The sequence below is a fragment of the Rhinolophus hipposideros genome (assembly GCF_964194185.1).
Source record: "Rhinolophus hipposideros genome assembly, chromosome: 18".
Taxonomy (NCBI): domain Eukaryota; kingdom Metazoa; phylum Chordata; class Mammalia; order Chiroptera; family Rhinolophidae; genus Rhinolophus; species Rhinolophus hipposideros.
Genome location: NC_138064.1, coordinates 17,287,369 through 17,308,605, shown reverse-complemented (window position 1 = coordinate 17,308,605; position 21,237 = coordinate 17,287,369). Strand labels below are relative to the sequence as shown.

At 37.9% G+C, this 21,237-nt stretch overlaps 1 protein-coding gene across 4 annotated transcripts in view; it reads left to right on the top strand.

The window, feature by feature from the left end:
- The window catches only part of KLHL7 (kelch like family member 7), a 62,089-nt gene extending 41,784 nt beyond the window's left edge, over positions 1-20,305 (top strand). For 3 of the 4 annotated variants that reach the window (XM_081079925.1, XM_081079923.1, XM_081079924.1), the window contains exons 8-11: positions 9,577-9,817; positions 11,936-12,137; positions 15,575-15,672; positions 16,678-20,281. In XM_081079925.1, coding sequence (XP_080936051.1) covers positions 9,577-9,817; positions 11,936-12,137; positions 15,575-15,672; positions 16,678-16,961 — 825 coding nt within the window. In that variant the 3' untranslated portion in view covers positions 16,962-20,281. Of the gene's footprint in view, positions 1-9,576; positions 9,818-11,935; positions 12,138-15,574; positions 15,673-16,677 lie in introns of all 4 variants that reach the window. The other variant, XM_081079922.1, reaches the window with a different exon arrangement.
- The last annotated feature ends 932 nt before the right edge of the window (positions 20,306-21,237 follow it).

Genomic DNA, 21,237 nt, shown 5'->3' with positions numbered 1-21,237 from the left:
TCTGCCAAAAACAAACAAAAGAGGAGTAAGACCAGAGGGTGAAGGCTAGAGCGTGCAAATTTTAAATGCAGAAACCCATATGATGCCATGTTACATGGAACCATCAGGTCCAGAAGGTCCCGAGTACATTTTCTTACTCGGAACTCTGAAGTAGACTCATCACCGAGACTCGTGTCTGGCCCACTGTAGGTCCAGGCACACCTTGTTTTATTGTGCTTCACTGTATTGTGCTTCACAGATGTTGCTTTTTTTTTCAGCAATTAAAGACAAGACCCTCCATCAGCAAAAAGATTATAACTCATTTTATTACGATACTCTCTTTATTGCAGTGGTCTGGAACCAAAGGTGCAGTTATCTCCAAGATATATGCCTGTACTCAAGTTTGTCAGGGTGACTGAACCAGTATAACTTTATATGGCATTTCACAGGCAGTTTTGTCAGTCGGTTTTATAGGACTGTATTCAAATATAGTTTGGCCCTATATCAAAAGAATTGAAGTTACCTTCGACTCAGGATCATTTTCCTGTTGTAAATATTGTTTATTAAATGTATCACCGTACCTTTTCTCACAGTATCATAGCCACCTTCCCTCTTAAACAGGCCTTCACTGAGGAGACAGCCCCACTCTGTGATCAGGGTAGAAATCAGCAGTTGTAGATTGCGTGGGACTTTAAAAGACATGCGCAAAAAAGAAGTTTAAACCTTAAAGGGAAATGGTGTTACATTAAAAAGCTAACAAGTCTCTGATAAGAGTGTATCAGAAAAGTTTGCCACCAGCAAGAGTATTGTCGACGCAATGCTCCAAGGTAAGAGGCTGAGCACTGCTAAAATGATCAAACACAAAGGAACCTACAGGAACAAAATGTCCAAACTGGCAGCAGTCATCTCAGGCAGATTGGACCTATAACTGTGTGCCCCAGGGGCTGACATTGCTGGAATGCAAGTGTGGGTCATCCTGGGTATTTCTTAAGCCTCCTTAGTGGTCAGTATAATAGGCACCCAGTGGTAAAAACCAATGTTCTTTGCAGCTTGTACACAGTATGTATTCCTCATGCCTGATTGTAAGCAGTTTGGTTAGACAGGCGGTCCTCACGTTCATTTTGAAGAGATTGGAAGATATTCTGAAATAAATTCTCAGTAGAGTATTCTGCCTTCCTAGAATGCCTTCCAAAATAGGAATATTGAGAGCCTCAATATTTTTCTTTGCAAGCATCTTCATATATGCTGTTGGTCGTTTTGTTCTAAAATCAACCTCATAGCTCCTTGCCTCCCATGTAGGTGCAGTGTCTGAGGCTCCCACCTTCAGGGATCTGTTTCCTTTTGTGTTTAGTCACTGCATCTGCAAGAAACCCCAATGAAAATATGGCTAACCAAGGCAGGGATGATATCAAACTCATTCTCTGTAAGCCATGGCCAACCATGATTATCAATAAATTAACAGAACAGTCTCCTAAAGTGGGGAGAGAACAGAAGCAGAGCTGTAGGTATTTCACTGAGGGGTGTAAGTGGGAAGTGATGAAACTGGCAATGATATCTATGTGGGGGTGTTTTCAGGGACTCTAGCCATCCTGGAATTACCTGGAGGGTAGTAGGCATGTGAATGCAGGGCTAGAGGGATAAGAGTCAGGCGGAGGGCATTAGATAAATTCTCACTGTTTGCTCTACCATGTCACTTGAAAATGACTGTCGGCTGCCTTTAGTTGTTCATCTGATGACCCAGAGTTACAGTCATCCTGTCATCCTAGAAGTATTAAATCACGCTCAGGTAGGTTTGGTGTGATCAGGTAGAACGGAGCATTCTACTCAACTGTTACAAACGGCAGAACGTGTTATGTGACAGCATGTTGTACGGTTAGCTGGTTGTGAAAGGACAGCTTGAACAAATAATATTTTGGCATATTACCAGTATCATGGCTCATCTAGAATTTGACATTTGTGGGGTGAGTAGCAGGAGATATGAGAGACACATCACGGTCCTGACCGTGAACTCGGAGTACCTGAATCATACATGGAAGCATGAAGCAGCGCGCACAGACGCCGGTGTCAGTGAGGCGTCCGCTGAACGTGGCCGGTGCCAAACCCCGAGATGGGGGCTGGGCTAGACGGTGACAGCCTGAGGGGTGTGGCAGGAAGAGATTCCCCCCCCCCATGGAAGCTTCATGGGTGTTTTCTTGAGGGAAACATATTGGTAGAATTTGGATAGGCAGAAAGAGGAAAGACAAGAGTATATTGAATCCTAAGTATGAATGCATCTTTTTGACCTGATAAATATGATTATTAAAATTTTTCGTAAAAGCTTCCAAAGTATTATTCAGTTGAATGGAATCTAACTTAACTCTGTGCTTTAAAAAAAGAAATGAGATATAGGGGAGAGAACTGAAGAACTAGGCCGTTGGTCCTTTTTCTTTTGTGAGGCCTTTCTTTGTCCTTTTTCTTGTCTTTTAAGGAAAGCAGTTGTTCTGTAGAAAGAGCATTTCAGGTCGAGGTTTATGAGCTTAGGCAAGTTAGTTAGCCTTTCTAAATTTGTTTTCTGGTCTATTAACAAAAAGTTTAAATCTTCTCAGCATTTGTGTGAATATCCACTATGTTCATTTGACGCCCTTCTTTTTCTTTTCTTTGATCTGTATTCACTCAGTTTCTCCTTGCCATCCTTAGGTTTTCTAATTTTTGCCTATTTAAATGTGAAAAGCCTTGCCATCTTCTCCATTTTGTTTTTCTCTTCACCTTTCTCACTCCTCCGAACCTCTTGGCCATCTGCAGTATCTCCTGTACTCTGCACATCTGAGATAAGAGTAGATGTTTGTCCCATGGGTGAGAATAGTTTATTAAATGAGTATGTTGCTGCATTTTTGGATTGGAGATCGTCATTTAAATTGTAATATGCCTTCCTGTGCGAAGATTCAAAATTCCATGTCAAAGTTCATCTGAAGACAAATCTTGTGCTGAGGTAACTGGCAGAGTGCTAACACTGGACCACTTCCCTACTTTTCATTTATTTTCTACCCAAAGAACAGGGGCTGTTATTGAGCACAATATTCAGTCAGTTTTCACTTTTGGACTGAGTTTCATTTCATACTTAAACTTCTGAGTCGTTAAGGTTTGAGTTTTGTTTCTCTTGGTGGTATGGTTTTAGTTTAAGAGTGGAGGGGAAGAACATTTTGTGACTTTATAAAGAGCAGTAATTCCCGTTGAGCTAGTCTCTGGTCTCACTTCAGACTCCTGGGTAATTTTTAATTTTCACTGATCATTAACAGCTAAGAATGCCCATTTATATGTTCATTGTTCCTAATTTTATCTAACAGCTTACAACAACGAAATGATTCCCTACCCACCCCCCAACTGTGGAAGCCGTTTTTTTATTAGCTGCGATGGGGTATTTCTTAAATAATTTAAATTACAAGAGTATTTTATCTTAATGGCTGATTATTAAATTCCTTTCTGGACTTTGGGAGGTGAATATGTTTCCAACACTATTTGTGTGACTCTGTTGAAAATGAGTGCATTTCAAAAATGAGTACAGCCTGTGAAATGACTTGGCACGATCAAGTGTTCACTTCTGAAAAGCTCGTGTGCTGTTTGGATAGAAAGCAGAAACTGTTTCTGATCTATCCTGTAGCTGAAATTCAGCTTCATAGCATAACTCTTTTTGTTTTTCCATTTTTTTTAAAGACTTAAATTAGTTGTAAATTTCACATTTCTGTTAAAACATTTAGCAGTGTGATAAGCATCTACTGTGAGACGTTGTTTTCCTTGCACCATACTTTGGGTTCCATTTGTCTTGTTTTATTTACTTTTTCTGTTTTTTTTTTTTTAAAAAAAACAACTACATGCTCATTGTAGAAAATTCAAATATAGCAAGATGTAAAGGAGAAAGCCAAAGTGTTCCCAGCATCAGAGACAGACACCAGTCCTCAGTAAGAATCATTCCGGTCCTTTCGTGTTATGTATATGAGATCGTGCCATACTCATACATGCTACTTCACAAAAACTTCTCTTACTCTCTCAGCTTTTATATTATGGAGGTATCCTTTTGAAGGGTTACAGAGTCATCCATCATAAGGATATACCATAACTTATTTAATGCTAAGGACATACCATAATTTGTTTAATGCCTGTCTTCTTCATGCACATTTGGCCTATTTTCCATTTTTCCCTCCTAAAATAACACCTGCAGTGAAACATCTTTGTAAATGCCAACTTTGCACACTATCCATTTTTTTCTTTAGGGTAAATTCCTCAGAGAAGAATTGCTCTAGCAAAGGATAAAAATGGAAACTATTTAGATTTATCCAAAAATGTAGAGGAAGCCAGGTCCTTAACCCCACTTACTACTTGTTGGTGGGTCACAGGTCTCCCCGTTCTCCAGTGGTGCAGATACGACAGGACCAGGAGCTGCAGCAACAAGATACACACAGGAATCTGTAATTTAAGGACCGCAGGGAGGAGCTGGTCCACACTAGGAGCCCAGTGCAGTCTCTACAGCCTTTGACCTTTAGAAGGTCAAAACTGAAGGTGGCTCAGCTGGATGAGATAGATTCCTTTTTCTACAAATGTGGCCTGTCACCCAATAAAAACATTCCCTTCAACATCGTAACAAGCCCTGGGCCAAACACCACACAAAGACATGGGGACTATCCCTGTTTTCAGAGAAGCTGTGGATTTAGTGGTTGAGTCTGGTGTTGATAAGGGGTAAGAGGTGGAAGCTGTACAGGACCTCAGCGGCCATCCTGCCTGCATTCTGCTTTGATAGACGAAGCTGGTGAGGTTTCTCAACGTCAAGTCAAGTGTCACTCAGCTATAAACCCAACAGGAACAAGAAGAACCCAGATTACTTTCCTTCCAATCCAATATTCTTTCTAGGAGACTACGTAAGAAGATTTTGAGAGAAGCAGGGCAGGGTAGGGGTTAAAAGCACAGCTTTGGAGTTTGGTAGATTTAGACTTAGATCTTGGATTTGCCACTTTCTGACTGTCACCTTTGACAAGATGCTTAACATCTCTAAGATTCAGTTTTCTCCGCTGTAAAATGAACAGGTTGCCTCATAGGGTTATTAAGGAAATTAAACAAGAGACTGTTGCAAGATATTGCAACATAGTTCCTGGAAAGGGAAGTGCTCGATAATGAATTAATAGTCTAAATCATTTGGACTGGAAGATCATTGGATTTTAGGGCTGAAAGCGAGGAGCCCTAAGATCATCTAGTTCAGTCTTTCTGTTTTACAGATAAAGAGCCTAACCTGGAGAGGTTAAGTGACTCGTATGACACCCATAGCTCCTCCCTCCAGAGCCTAGCTCAATGCCCAGGTGTCCCAGCTCCATGGAGCTATATTCTTTGTGACCTTCTGAAATAAATGAAGCCAAAAGTGGTGGTGTATTTTTCATGAAACTACTTCTAAAAATGTTCTGGCATCTGGCATAAACTTGCTTTCAGTATAGATTGTCTCCGTGGTTCGGTGAGATAGATAGGTAGGTAGGTAGGTAGGTAGGTAGGTAGGTAGATAGATATTTTTTTTTAACAACCCTTAGAAACTAAGATGAGTTGGATAATGGCTTAAAAGAAAGTGTTACGATTTAGTCATCTTAAACTCAGAGTAGATTGACTCCTCTAAGTTTCTGCAAGAAATCTTAAGGTTTTACCATTTTGTTAATTTTCCTTTTTCCTAAGGCCCTGTCTTCCCTAATTTTGCTTGGCTTCCTCTCAGGATGATCCAAAATAAAGTTTTTAAGTCTTAAAAATAAAAAGTATTTTCTTTCATTTTGGATTTTGGTTGTCTTGATTATTAAAATCTATATCTATAGTGTTTCTCTTATTTGAGGAGTCACGTGTTCAAAATACAGATTATATAAAATCAGTTCCTACTCTCAAGGAAAATAGTAGGCTGGTATGTGTGCCTTGAGGTATTTAGAGAAAATGTTTCAGCCCCTCATCTCAAGTGTTTTGCTGCCCTGTAGCATGGCACTACGGCTGGGAAATCACACAGGACGAGATGTGATGATGGAGTTCTCAGTCATCAAGTCTAGACTTCTGGTGTGGGGGGGATGCAGAGAAAGGAAACAAGAGATGCCTACAGAGGAAAGGCATCTTGAACTAAAAAAAAAAAAGCCTAGAATGTGGTATAACACAGCAGAAGCAAGAGAGGCTGTGCCCAGGGAAATCAGGACTTGATACATTGCAGTGTCTGCATGTGTATGTGTGTGGACACATATGCATGATGTGTGAAAACTTAAGAAATCCTTCTACTTGTATCTACTTGTATGCATGATGCGTGAAAACAGGCTTTCCAGTTTTCCCATTTTCATTTCTTCTCAGCAACTAAATACACATACCTTGCGTGGAATAGATAAACTCAATAAAACTCAACTGACTTAAATTATATTTTTAGTATATCAGTTCCCTGCCTGCACACATCTACACAGTGACTGGTGCTATTCATCCATCTGGTTGCTAACAAGAAAGCAACATGTCCCTCCAGATGCCCTGTAGCCAGAGTACAGGGAACTGTAAGTAACCCTTCCTCCACCTGCAGGCCCCTGATGGGAAGGGGTCCCATCACTAGGATAAGACCTGACACGCATACCCACTGAGCTGACAAGCCTGACTTCCCATCTATTTTTTTTCTCCCTCTATGCTTACTTCCTCCACTATACACATTACCTCCTAGGCAGTATACCGAGTTACTAAAGGGCAAATATCAAATCACCTTCTCAGTACTTTACTTCAGATGAAGGGTATTAGGTAGATTGGGGAATTAGGTAGACTTCCCAGAGAGGTCTACCCATGCATACCTGGGGTGAAAAAAATCAGAAGCTCCCCTCCCCCCATACATACATACATACAACCAAAGCCAGGTATGTTCAAACAGGTGTATTTAACACTTTTAAATATATTTAAATACACTGTATTTAAATATACTGACAGGTATATTTAATGAGCCCAAATGTAAAACATTGTTTTAGCTGAAATAAAGTCCACCTTACATACTATGTGGAAATTCTTGCAAAAATCATTTCCCTTATCTGCCTAGAAGATGAACTATTAGGCAGGACATTATATATAGTTAGTATTTACCAAGCTTAGTGTCTAACATGTACAGTGACCAATAACAGTATTTGAAAAGTTGGAAAATATTTTAAAACTTGATGATTTCTAGAGAGATCGTAGCCTAACTTGCAAGTAGATTGAAGCATGTACCTATTCCTGTGTTTCACACACACGTACTGCACACACAAAGGTTTATCATTTTTCCATTGGGCTTATAGTTCCAACAGAGCAATTTATTTTAACCAAGCCCTCTATGACAGGTACCTGTGAGCACCCATTTTATTCCCTACTCAAATCCCTGAGTAGTATTAGAAAGTTAGAACTATTCTGTTACCAAACTCTTTGGAAATCATTCTTTGGAACCTTATTTCCTAGTGTCTAGCTCATCTAGCTAAAAGAAAAAGTATTTTGTTTGTTTTTTAACCCCAGCTTCTACATGGGCAGTTATTTTTAATTTGAAGAGTAGCAGGTGTTGGCGGTCATTTAACAGACTATGACCAAGTTTCTCAGCCTGAAATTAATTAATGAAGAATGTGGAAACATAATGTTGAGGATATCCTCAGAAATTAGAGAAAAGTTCCCACATTGCTTTCCAATAATAAATATCAATAAATTGGGTGTAAGAGTGCAAGACTGTGATTCACTGAATTAACAATGTCTTATTAATGAAATTGTATTTCTCAGCTAATGAACTCGGTGAGGTAGGAATTAGGAGTAGATTTGCAGAATATGTAAAAGAATCATTAGTTTACTTTTGAGGGATTGCTTTATTATTTCTTTCATTCTGTGATATGCAGTTTCTCTGAGACAAAATATTTCCCCCCAGGTTTACAGTGTCCATTAAGTGAAACTGAAGCTTCGAGAAAATGTTATGTTTATCCTATAGTTTTGTGTACCTACCAACAGGCATACTGCAGAGTAAGCCTGAGGGACACATAAATCCTAATTTGAGAATAAAAAATGGATTAAGGCTGTTTCTCTGGTCACCTAAAAAGCAGAATGGTTATCATGACTAGGAGTCAAGGCATTCTACATCAGGGGCTCTTCTTTTTACTAAGAGACCATTCCTTATTTTCTGTGATACTTTGACCTAATCTGAGGAATGCCAGAAACATGGGACACTAGCATGATAGATACCAGTTAATATATTTTCCCAAAGGGAACTCAGCGTTAATAGTCACACACTGCTTTGCTCTGTGAGATTGGGAATTGTCTGGATCTCTGTCTGACCTTAATCATTTGCAGCCGTATTCAGAAAGCAGCAGGAACACTAGCTTCCTTGCTTTCAACGGGGAAGACCAAGACGCTGTAACTTGGGTGCATTCCCCCCATATATTTACGTGGAAGAAGGGCACAGGTGTCCTCGGATGTCATCAAACATAGTGAGGACACAGTGGTGCTGTGAACAGCCCTTATTGTGAAAGTGCTCATTTCTAATTGGGGAGAAAAAAGGGAGTTTCCAGACTACTCAGAACAGAGTACAGTAGTACCCCTTATTTGCGGTTTCGCTTTCTGCAGTTTCAGTTACTCACGGTCAACCACAGTCCAAAGTGATGACATGGAAAAATCCAGAAATAAACAATTCATACGTGCTGGCTCAATGATTCTCCTTTTGACGTATCGTCAGAAGGGCAGTAGTAGCCGAACACTACATCACAATGCCCATGTTATTCACACTTCATCTCAGCACGTAAACATATCTCACAGCATCACAAGAAGAAGGGTGAGTACAGGACAATAAGATACTTTGAGAGACTACATTCACATAACTTTTATGACAGCATGTTGTTATGATTATTCTATTTTATTGTTAGTGATTGTTGTTCATCTCCAACTGTGCCTAATTTATAAATTAAACTTTGTCATAGATATGTATGTATAGGAAAAAACAGCATATATAGGGTTCAGTACTATCCATGGTTTCAGGCATCCCCTGGGGGTCTTGGAAGGAATCTACCATGGATAAGGGGGGACAACTGTACTCAAATATTTCATAATAAATATCACAGCTTGAAGAGAGCCAGCTACACTGGCTCAACGGAATATTTACAGAAAATCAATGTGTCACAAAAGCCCACAAATTACCATCTAGCTTTAGACTTCAATAGGATAATGCAGGTTAAGCTTCATATTATCCACTGATTATAACACTATGCACCTGGCAGGGAAGAGGAGGATATTTACATTCGAAAAAAAGCTTTTTCAAAATACCCAAACTACTTATTTTGTACTTTAGAGTTTTCTTGTGTTACCCTCAGTAACAGAAGGAACAGAACACCGGGTGATGGTGACATATCCAAATGTATTAAAGTTTACTGTAGAGCCAGAAAAGACCCAAAGCAGCCATCTGTACCACCTAACCAACGTTCTGAAGAAATCACACGGGTTACATAATAGTCTCAAGCCAAACATTTTTATATTTACCTTAGTGTAAAGTAGCATTCTTTTGTATTTTTTCAACTAGATCTTTGCTTCACCCTTTTCAATTATATTTGATTCCATTATTGACAAGCTTCTTGTCCTTTTTTGTTATAGGATTACAGCTGGACAGACATCCGCTGCCCCTTTGAAAAACGAAGAGACGCAGCATGCGTGTTTTGGGACAATGTAGTGTACATTTTGGGTGGCTCTCAGCTTTTCCCCATAAAACGAATGGACTGCTATAATGTCGTGAAGGACAGCTGGTATTCCAAACTGGGCCCTCCAACTCCTAGAGACAGCCTTGCTGCTTGTGCTGCAGAAGGCAAGATTTACACATCGGGAGGCTCCGAAGTCGGTAAGGACGGACTCGGTGTTCCTGTTGGGGGGCTGTGCTCTAAAGCTGAGCCGTTCGGGTTTCATATTTAAATAAACAATTGGTGCTATTTGTCCAGATAGCACATAAATTATGTTTTGACATAATTTAAATATGTATGTTACATGTGAGAGCCCATTTCCCTGAACGTTTACCTTGCTTCTTTATAAATCATTAATTCACAAGAACTTCAACTTCCTAGATTATGTCCACTGGCCATTTTTTGGTCATGTCAAAGCTTTCATTGACGCCATCTGGATTTTAGTTCTCGATTAGTTGTTCTGGATACATAATATTGTTTGCTTTAAAGATTTCAGAGTTTGGGTTACTCATAGACCCTGTAAGTCCTCTTTACTATATTCCAACTTTAAATATTTGTCTTTGTGTTCTTTGTATCAGAAGAAACTAAGAATGGTCTTTTTATTTGCTTTATTCTTTAACTTCATAATGTAATGACTGATAGTGGTATTTTATGCTTATAGATCGGGATGGGGTGTAGGTATTGGTGTATAAAACTTTCTCATTGATGGATAATAAGTTAGTGTCAAATAGTGGACTTTTGCTAAATGAATAATGTTTCTAAATGAATATTCTAGGTGCAGACTAGACACATAATTGCTTTTTACATGCTTTCATCTTTTTCAAGTAATTTCTTTAGCTGAATAGTGGGCTTATAAAGAAAACTAGGAAGACCAAATAAACCTAGATATGGAATTTAAATGTTAAGTCTCTTTATTTTTCTATGATGAGTTTTATATTAGCCCAATGAATGTTTTATCCAGCATGTTTATATGTTGTCATGCCCCCAGATGTCAAATAAATAAAAGTAAAATTATGATTTCCTAAATGTGATTCAAGAGATGACCTTTTTCCTTCTTTAAAAGAATTCTTCACAGAATGTCTAATACAGAATATTTCAAATACAGAAAATCCTAAAAATAATAGAAAATAACTGTTCTAAGGATTTTTTTTTTTGTAGAAAGTATAATAGATAACTTCATTTATTCGGCCTTTACTCTGTCACTTTTTTACTTAAGTAGTTTTTTGTATCTGCTACATACTGTATATTTCCCCCTAATGTCAACCAACTAAATCTACAAAATTGGAAATGTTTAAAAAGTTTTTTAAAAGTTGTTAGTCGTGACCATTGCTGCTTCTGTGTGTTACTCTCTGATCTCTGCTTTTCATAGACCTTGGCTGCGATTGAGATTATAAGGGTGGCGGTGTTGTTATTGTTGTTTTGAAGCATTAGCAAAGTCTGGAAGAGTGAGAGATGAGAAATAATTCAGTAAAGTTCTATTAGAACTGCACTTTAAAAGGTTAAAAATAATGGCAAAAACCACAATTACTTTTGCACCAATCTAATAACTTTTATCTTGGGAAGGAAAAAAAGCATTCGATCTTTAAACGTGCCATTTCTAAAATTCTCTGTTGAGTTCCTATAATGTGCATACGTTGCAAAACAGAATGAAGATACTCGTACGTTTTGCTGTGAAAACGGATAATCAGAGCACACCAGAAATGTACAAGGCGTCTTGAGAGTATACTCAAGAAAGGACCCGCATCACCTGGCTTCAGGTGCTCTCGCACATAGCCACCGAGCGGAGTCAGGAAGAGCAGTTTCATTAACGGTGCCGTGGCTGTTACAGAGTACTAAGTGATAAGCCTCAGAATATGATCAGATAGTAGTTTTCGTAGTTTAAGGTATGGGTTTACCATCTGTAAATAGCTATACTTTTCCCCTTTATATAAACATTTTAAGTTTGGATAATTCCCATCATGCACAACTGGGCTTGAAGACATACATAAAGCCTCGTATTTTTCTTTTGAAATCAAACCCATTTTCCAAAGTTTAACTAACCAATAACAGTCTTTCCAACCAATCCTGTTTTGAATATTCTCTTGCGTCTATACAAACAGGGTTAGCTTTTCCTTAAACTATCCCTGCATTTTGCTGTTGTTGTTGGTTGAGTACAGAAAAGACTCGACAACCCGAAATTCTTCCCTGCAGCAACTGACTCAGCTCTATGGTCAGCTCCTCCGGTCCCCTTCCCGCCCCCCGCACCACATTAAGCATGATGGAACGCTCTTCTTTTACAGGAAACTCGGCCCTGTATTTATTCGAATGCTATGACACAAGAACAGAAAGCTGGCACACAAAGCCCAGCATGCTGACCCAGCGCTGCAGCCACGGGATGGTGGAAGCCAACGGCTTGATTTATGTTTGTGGTGGGAGTTTAGGGAACAATGTTTCTGGGAGAGTGTTGAATTCCTGTGAAGTTTATGATCCTGCCACAGAAACGTATGTATCAATATAAAACTCTTATTTCGCAGTTAATTGTATTCTAAAAGCTTAGTGGAAGAAGACTTCAAACGGCAGAGGGAACCCAACAGAAGAATTTAGTTCTTATATTAAGAACGTTCAGACACTTTGTAAAAATTTTGTTTTATTCTTCAATTACACTGACATTCAATATTATATTAGTTTCGGATGTACAATACATCCACTTTTGAATCTGCTAGGGCAGGGGCGTGTTTACTGCCTGGACCTTTCCTGTACACCTTAAGAAATGGCTTTAGTTTATAACCATGAAGTCCCTCTCTTTCTGTTTCTGCGTGTGCAATACATACCTATGAATGAGACAAGTGTGTCTCAAACACATAAAGTGTGAGTCATCAAATTCATAAAATATTTTTGTTTGAGAGGCCAAGGAATGTAGGAGAGGAAGAGGAATAAATTTATGACAAGTAGTAAATTTGCCTTTAATTAAAAATATTATATATCGGTTCATGGCATTAATAAATCATAACTCTAGGTATAATGTCTTTTTTTTTGAGTTTGTGCTTACTGAGAGTATGTTTGGATTTATACTTATTAAACAAAATTATTCTTAAATCAACTGGAAGTTAAATAATTGCTTTTTTAAAGGCAAAATGCTAAAGAAATAATGGTTAACTAGTTTTTCTGACCTTGTAATTAATCATGGAACCCATTTAATATCCAAAGAAAATGTGCTAATCCTTAAGTGGATAGTGGGGACAGAGGTAAGTACGGTGACATTAAACTGAGGAAATGACCACAGGTGATAGTCTAGTCAGACATTTTGTTGATAAACATCCAAAGAACATAACTAAGAAAGGTCACTTGCTTTTTGAAAGGACTTTTCTTCCTTTACCAGAACAAGTTATTGGGTAAATATGTTCAAATTAAATGTAATGCCAAAGAGCTACACCAAAATTCATATGCTCAAATTTTATATTTAAGAAATATTGCCAGACTATAAAACATGAAAATCTTCTACTCCAGCTACTGCTTTTTAAAAATTAAGAGTAACAATTTAGTTATAAAATATGATCAGTCATGTACATTTTTTTATGCTTCCCACCTATTTTTAAAGGATTTGAGGAAGCATAATCAGGAACTCTTTTCCCAGACAAAAATGCAATTACAATGGATCTTTTCTCACATTTTACTCAACTGGTTATCAGTGTTAGGATAGAATTGAAAGCAACTTATCTTGCAGTTTGTTTTTTATTAAAGTGTTGAGACTAGGAAATCTCTTGAAATCATCAAATTTACTACTCCTTTCAAAATGTACCTTTGTACTTTACAGGGCACCCTGGGGATGCCCCTTATCCTCATCAATTCAGCTATTTTTCTAACTCATCTTACCCCACAGCCCAGGAGGTGGGTATATACCAACTGTCCTCCCTCCTATATGTCTCCACCTCCTGTAAACGCAAAACTCAAAAAGGATTACAGAATGCTAGTTGGAAAACTGTAGTCTCAATCATCCTGCTACCTAATTCTTTTTTCATTTCTAAAAAATCTCTTAAAGTAGAAACCATACCATATAAACTCCAGGCTTCCAATTTTTTGAGACCTTTGTTCAGGCAGCATCAATGTAAATCAATACATTATTGTTCATAGTAGCAGAGAAAAAGTATTAAAGGAATTCTTCAACCTCCATATTTTTTAAAAGTAGGTGACTAAATCGTTTGGAGAATATTTTAAAATGTACACGATTTAACATTTCTTTAGTTTTGTATATATTGCGCTTATGTGTTAAATTTTAATTATCTATATTCTCTTCAGTGCCCTTAAATTTTCCTCAGTGAGAAAAGCTAGTATGAATATAATTATCCAAATCTCAAAATGAAAAATGCGTTACAATTACTATGATTTCCTTTCTAATATGTGATTTATCCATCCAAGTTTATGAGAATGTTTCTTCCCAGTTTTGACCATTTTAAGTGTTTTGTAAGTAGCATGTGTTTAATTGGAAGCTAAGAAATGAAACTTGTGCAGTCAGAATTTTAAGTAAAGCTTTTAAACACTAAACTTCAGGTTGGGGAGAACAAGACCTACGACACACTCTACATGTGAATTACAAAAAGAAGTATGGTTTGCAAAATTTCTGTAATTCTGAACCTTCAGGAGATTTATATATACATAAAACATGCTCTTTTGTATCCTGGACACATTTGGAGAAGAAATAGCTAGGTATATTAATTTTTTCCAAGTCAAATACTATGTTGAATGCACTGGGACAGCTGAGTGTAAAGCTCATGCATGGAAAGGCAATGGAGTCCTCGTATACAGCTGTCCCACTCCCCGCTGTACGCTGGTCTTGTCACCTGGACGAGCATCCTGAAAAGCAGGAGCAGTGTTGCCCACCTCACCTTACAGAGTGTTCTGGAAGTGAGAATGGCGACTGTCAGAGCATTTTTTTTTTAAATAATGAATGTAAGGCAACTCTTATTAACAAAAGAGTTGTTAATATTTGACAGTTAATCATTCTGTCCTAATTCCCAATTATGTTTTTGGAAACTTAAATTTCTTAAATTGTTTCAAAGAAGAGGTAGAAATAACCACATGGGAGAGTTACGCTTATGCCCCATTTTCCTTTTGTTATTGTTTGGAGTATTTTGGTTTATATTAGCTGTGAAGAGCACGAGCCTGTGTGCCAGTAACACCTTCACAATCACAAATGGCAGTTGTGTGTACGCGAGTGTGTGCAAAAGAAGGACCTGAACCTCATAGAAAAACAACAGCGAAACACGGTTATGTGATGCTGTCCCCCGTAAAGGAGTGTCCTCCAGCGCGTGTGTCCTCATTTATACTCAGTCTCAGCATTTGTAGTGCGGCTGTGAACACAGCGACATGCTAATAAGCTAAGAAACTTGACAGAATGATAGTACTTTTGTTACTAGAGCTGCTAAAGTTCTAAGTGTAGATTTGAAGATAAATGTGAATAGTAATGGATATTACTAATTTGCTGATTGCTAGAGGCCCATGGTAAATTTGTGTTTTACTGACTCAAGCGTAAATATTAATTAAAATCACATGTGACAGTATTAGTGATTTATATTCTCTTATATATCTTTCCTTTCTTTTTTGTTACCATGTTAACAAGTTACTGTAGACTGCAGGAAATGGGTTTCTTCCAAAGATGTGTTAATAGTCTCCAGATATCCTCTATATCCCATATCCTATTGGAGTTGAAGGGAATAAAATCTGTATTTACCCCACCTACAAATAAATTACTCAAAACCACAGTTAAGCTTTTATTTTCTAGCCTTCCAGATGTGTGTGTGTGTGTGTGTGTGTGTGTACCTATATGCCAGTGGTTAGTGGGCACTTAATTAGGAAACACACCTTTCTTATAAATTAGTATGAGTCCTTTTACCACCTGTGAACAAGTAAGTACACCAAAAAACTCTCTTTTATTTTTTCAGGTGGACTGAACTGTGTCCAATGATTGAGGCCAGGAAGAATCATGGACTGGTGTTTGTGAAAGACAAGATATTTGCTGTGGGTGGTCAGAATGGTTTAGGTATCTGATCTTAATTCACTGTTCAACGTTCCTAACGAGTGTGCTCATATTTCCTTGTCTTAAATTATTGAAACGTTTCTTAAAATCTAGATACAAGCATTTATCACATACATCATTATACTTATTTTTATAGTTTCTGGAATCTAACGTATTTTATGAAACATTGGAGTATGTGTAACATTCCTGTCCGTGAAATGTGGGTAGTGGCCTTCAGTCCTGTGACAATCTCAGACTGCTTCCACACGTTTCAAAACACCTCCTGGGGACAGGTAGCTTAAGAACTATTAAGTGACAGAAACATTTGAACTTTAAAAAAAACTTATAAAACTTTTTAAATACTGGCTTTAGGACTTGTACCTAGGATCTAAATGGAAGTTTCCTAAACATTTTTAAACACTGAATGAAAATACCAATATTACTATTTTTAAATGAATAAATTTGACCTTTTTATTTTCTTAATAATGTACTAAAATCTTAAGTAATTGCTTTAAATAATGGCGAATCAGGACTGAATCCCTAGATAGAGTACAAACCTCATTTTAGTCAGTACCTGTAAACATTACTTAAGTATAACAAAGAAACAGTTGCTTTCCTTTCTCCTGTCTCTACTCATTATTGTTATCTATAAACTGCTGAAAGATAAAGAGCAGAAGGACATGTGAATGATTACAATCAAAGTTCATCAGAAGGAAAATCCGCAGATTGGTTTGTTTTTTTATTTTTCCAGCACAGACAGAAAATATTTAATTTTGTAGAATGTAAATATTTATGATTCTAAAATGACAAATAAAAATTAAATTTCTGTTGTGTTGAAGTGACAGTAAGAATTTAAATATGTGGGCATATTTAAATATGTGGGTAGATATGTGGGCATTCATTGAACATGTCCTACAGCTTTTCTGCATGCTTGAAAACTTTCATAATAAAATGTTGGAAAATGCAAAGAATGATGAGGAGGTCTTAGAATGTTCATCTAGTTGTTCGTGTTGTTTTATTCTTTTGAAGGTGGTCTGGACAATGTGGAATACTATGATATTAAGTTAAACGAATGGAAGATGGTGTCACCTATGCCGTGGAAGGGCGTGACCGTGAAGTGTGCAGCAGTTGGCTCTATAGTTTATGTCTTGGCTGGTTTTCAAGGTGTGGGTCGATTAGGACACATCCTTGAATATAATACTGAAACAGACAAATGGGTTGCCAACTCCAAAGTCCGAGCTTTTCCAGTAACAAGCTGTTTAATTTGTGTTGTCGATACTTGTGGAGCAAATGAAGAAACCCTTGAAACATGAAAAATGAGTGGACTTCGAGACTCATCGGAGACTCAAAAATATGGCCACTAGGGCTTTGTTCCAAGAGTTTTGTTACAAAGTTTTAGTGTGGCGATTTGCTTTGTTGAAGGAAGATTCAAGTAAAGAAAGATCCCTATAAAATAGGTGTTGTTTTTTTTAAATATGGATTTCCTTACTTAATTCAAAGACCATATTTTAGCTGGCTGCATCACCAAGAACGCATCTAGCAAGAAAACTTGAAAAATTATAAGCATTTGGTGAAAATATGAATTCTTAAGTGAATGTCACACTTATAACTATGATTATGACAGAGTGGGGGATTGGCGCATCAGTGAAGCAGTCTCGTCTTAGCTCTAGATTCTATTTTCATATCACAGAAGTGCTATGGTATTAGGTCTGGTTGTTTCAGTTCAGCAAGAACTAAGAAATAGTATGAATTATAAGTCAAGATACGCAACTCCGATGGAGCAGCTTCGTCTCACATAATTTTGCTTGTCTTCATATGCCCCATTTAGTGCCAAACATATTCCATTTCAAAAACAAGGCAGAGTGAGTCAAGGCATACACACACTCACAAAACTTCATGAACATTTTGGTATTTAAAAATGTACCAAACTCCTCATGAAATAGATTCAGTCCAATTAACTATATTCCACCTTTTAAACACAAAATACCAAGTTAGCACACGTCATTAATTTATATCACTGTTTTACCCAGTGCTTAAAAAGTTATTAGGGCTCTTCAGTTCTCACTGTTACATAAAATCCAATCGTAAGAGTGATTGACTAGTAAAAAATAAAGCTATTTATAGCAAATTTATAGGTCAGTAGAATAGCACTGATAGTTATCCAATATCAGTGTTGTCTTTGAACTTCTTATGAATTAAAATGGTACATAATTTCTTTTTCTTAGCAAGACACATCAAAGGTATTTGACCCCATTATATCTAAAAATTTTGTAATAATTTGAATGAGATATTTGTCACCTTGTATTAATTGCTTTTGTGTGGTCAATAAATCTTTTATAAACCCATCTGCTCATTTCTTTCCTAGTAATATTTTGCCCTTTTACATGACGGAGTGTGGAATGAGCCATATAAAGTTGTCACCTTCAATGTTTTCATCTGGTGATATTAAATATTTTTAAACTAAAAATAGACTACTAAGTTTTATTCATTCTTTATTTTAAATGTGTTAGGTAATGATTGTTTTGCAAATTTATGAAGCAGTGTTTCTATTTTAATTTTCATTGTTTTCTTTAAATGGAAGTTTATCATCTCAAACCCTAAAAATGTTTACGTGAAAAAGGAATTATAAAAAGCATAATGATATACTTTTATTTATGTAGGGTTTTTTATGTACATGACAGCTATATTGAGGTATAATTTGCATATCAAACAATTCACCATTTAATATGGTCTTTAACATATTCACAGAGTTGTACAACTGTCACCACAATTTTGGAACATTTTCGCCACACAAAGAAATGCCATACTTATCAGCAGTCACCCCATTTTCTCCATATATTAGTTCCCTATGGCTCCTGTAACAAATTACCACAAACCTGGTGGCTTAAACCGTGCAGGAGACTAGAAATCCTACATCAAGATGTTAGCAGGGTTGGTTCCTTCTGGAGGCTCCGAGGCAGACACTGCCGGTGCCTTTCCCCAAGTTCTGGTCTTTGCTAAGTAATTTACTGTTTAGTCTTTTTCCATATGCATTCAGCCTTCAAAAATTATATGTGAGATGATGGTTATCTCCTAGTATAATCAAAGATGATGTTTTTGCTTGTTTGGCCTCTTATTTTGAGATGATTTTCAAGAGGAAAGGGAAGCAGAAGTATTTTTACTCTACTGTCTTGAAACTGGAACTTTCCTTCGTGTGACCCACTCATGATTTTCACTACCCCTCCCCTAACTGATCACGACCGAGCTCTGCATGCCTCAGCATCGTCTCATACAGCACTCCACCTGGATGGTCTCAATCAGGATTCTGGCCTTGCCCACCTCTCCACTTTCACCAGGCACCCTGCTCACACTCATTTAAGCTTCCGCCACCACTGGTAGTTTAGGTCTGTGATCCCAGCAAAGTCCTTACACATGCTGGCATTTGCATGGACAAGAAGTTAATGGCCACAATGAGAGATTGGTTCACACGAGAGGATTGCTCAAAATAAACATGTTAAGAATAATGGGAGTCAAGTATCTCACTATCAAAGAAGGAAGTTTGAAATATAGGAGAAAAATAAAATGAATCCTGTGACCTTAGATTGGAATCAAAGGTTATCAGTGTGAACTCATAGTTTTAAATATAAATAGATACAGGGTTATGTATTGATGTAACCGTGTGCCTGTCTATAGTATATTTTCCCTAACAATGCCCATGAAAGGACTTGGGAGCAAAGACATCACAATAGCAATGAGCGAACTTGGAGTTCAGATCTTTGGTGGTACCAAGGTCTTTCTTTTCCTGCAGCAGGAAAAGTGCAAAATGAGCCTGGAGCATGTTTGGGGCCAGCAAGTGAAGAACTCAAAGAATCACGGGATATGTCAAAAGAACAAAGGAGCTTAAAGTGGCTCCCACTGGCCAAATTTGGGATGATTTGCGCATCAAAATAAATGATAGAAACAGATTATCACCCACTGAATAAAACTGAAAACCATGAATCCATACTGATAGGAATAAATAAGTGAATGAACAAAAAGTTTGGTGAGGAATGTGATTTTTATATACTTTTAAATGATCTCCCCACAAAAATCCTTATTAATAACATCACAGGTAATCGGACAAATTGTGCACAACCTGATAGGTGCAATGTGAAGACTACGGCATCATTTCTGCGATAATCCTGCCAAAGATGCATAATCTGAATCCAATCATGAGAAAACAGATAAATCTGCAGAGGAACTTCTACAAAATAACGTGCTGTAACCTTTAATACGTCAACGTCAAAGAAAGACGGACGAAATGTTCCAGAATGAAGAAGACTAAAGAACTGTAAAGAAGCAGGAGTAAATCAATAATGATTCTGAACTGGATCATTTTCCTTTAAAGGACATTATTGGGACATTTGGCAAAACATGGATTTCCGGAACCTGAGAATTAGATGACAGCAATGCATCACTATTAATGTCCTGATTTTGGTGACTGTATTGTGCTTGTGTAGAATGCCCTTTTTTTGTAGGAAATACAGTTAGTATTTGGCTGATGGGGCATCGGGTCTGCGATATGGTCTCAACTGGCTCAGGAATTTTTTCTTTGTACTCTCTTTGTAACTCTTCCATAAATTTGTGTCAAAACAAATGAATTAAATGGGTTTTTAAAAATAAACTAAGTTGCACTAGTTATTCCCAGTGTTCCTGTAGATTCCACTGTCCTCAAAATCCCAAATAGGTGACCCAAACAACAATAGCCAATCACCCTAAACTACCAGGGACAAACCTGTAATCCAACCAAGTCAGATTTGATTCGCTGCGACCAAGGAGACTGCACTCCATTGGAACTGCAGGGTGTCTCACCATACAGAGAAAAAGAGAGTTAGTGTAGGATTTGTGAGGAAGGTGGACTTCAGCTAAAATTTAAAAACAGTATCGATTGGCTCAAAGCAAAGCAGAGCGATGTGTAAAGGCATCAACATCTGATCTGGACTCAGAAGTGGTGGTCAGGCCGTGTTTCCTTGGAAACTACGAAGTTAAGAAAATACGGAATGTTGTTTTTCAGGAATCCCTAACGTGAGCTCCGCTCTTGGGTAGAAATCAAGACTGCTTCCCCTTTCCACTATCTAGTTAGAGCCTCCAGCCAAGAATAGGAGGTTTCATTCCTACTGATGTAATTTCCAATGGCAACGTTTATGTGAAAGAACAAGGTTTCTCGATGTGTAAGAACGTAGCACTCATCCAAAGATGGGGATTGTTACACTTTCCAGTTGCAGTCTGTCCCTAAAAGAAACATTGTTTTCCTGTTAACTGGCTTTAACTGACACTGTTACCCATCCTGAGGAACGGCTGGGCAGACTTACTTTCTCAGCAGTTACACACGAAACTACTACTCGGTCTCTCAAACCAAAGCGAATCCTCTCGGGGCCTTGCTGAAGTCCTGGGTTTGCTTCACTCGCCTTCTTCTGATTTCCATCTCCAGCCTCCTTTGCACCCAGAGGAACTGCACTAGCGTCAAGCGCGCTCCTTCACAGAACCGCTCAAACCTTCCGCCTTCCTAGGCCACACACTCAGTACGTGACGTGAGGGGGCGGGGCGGGAACCTGCTCTTCTCAACTCCTA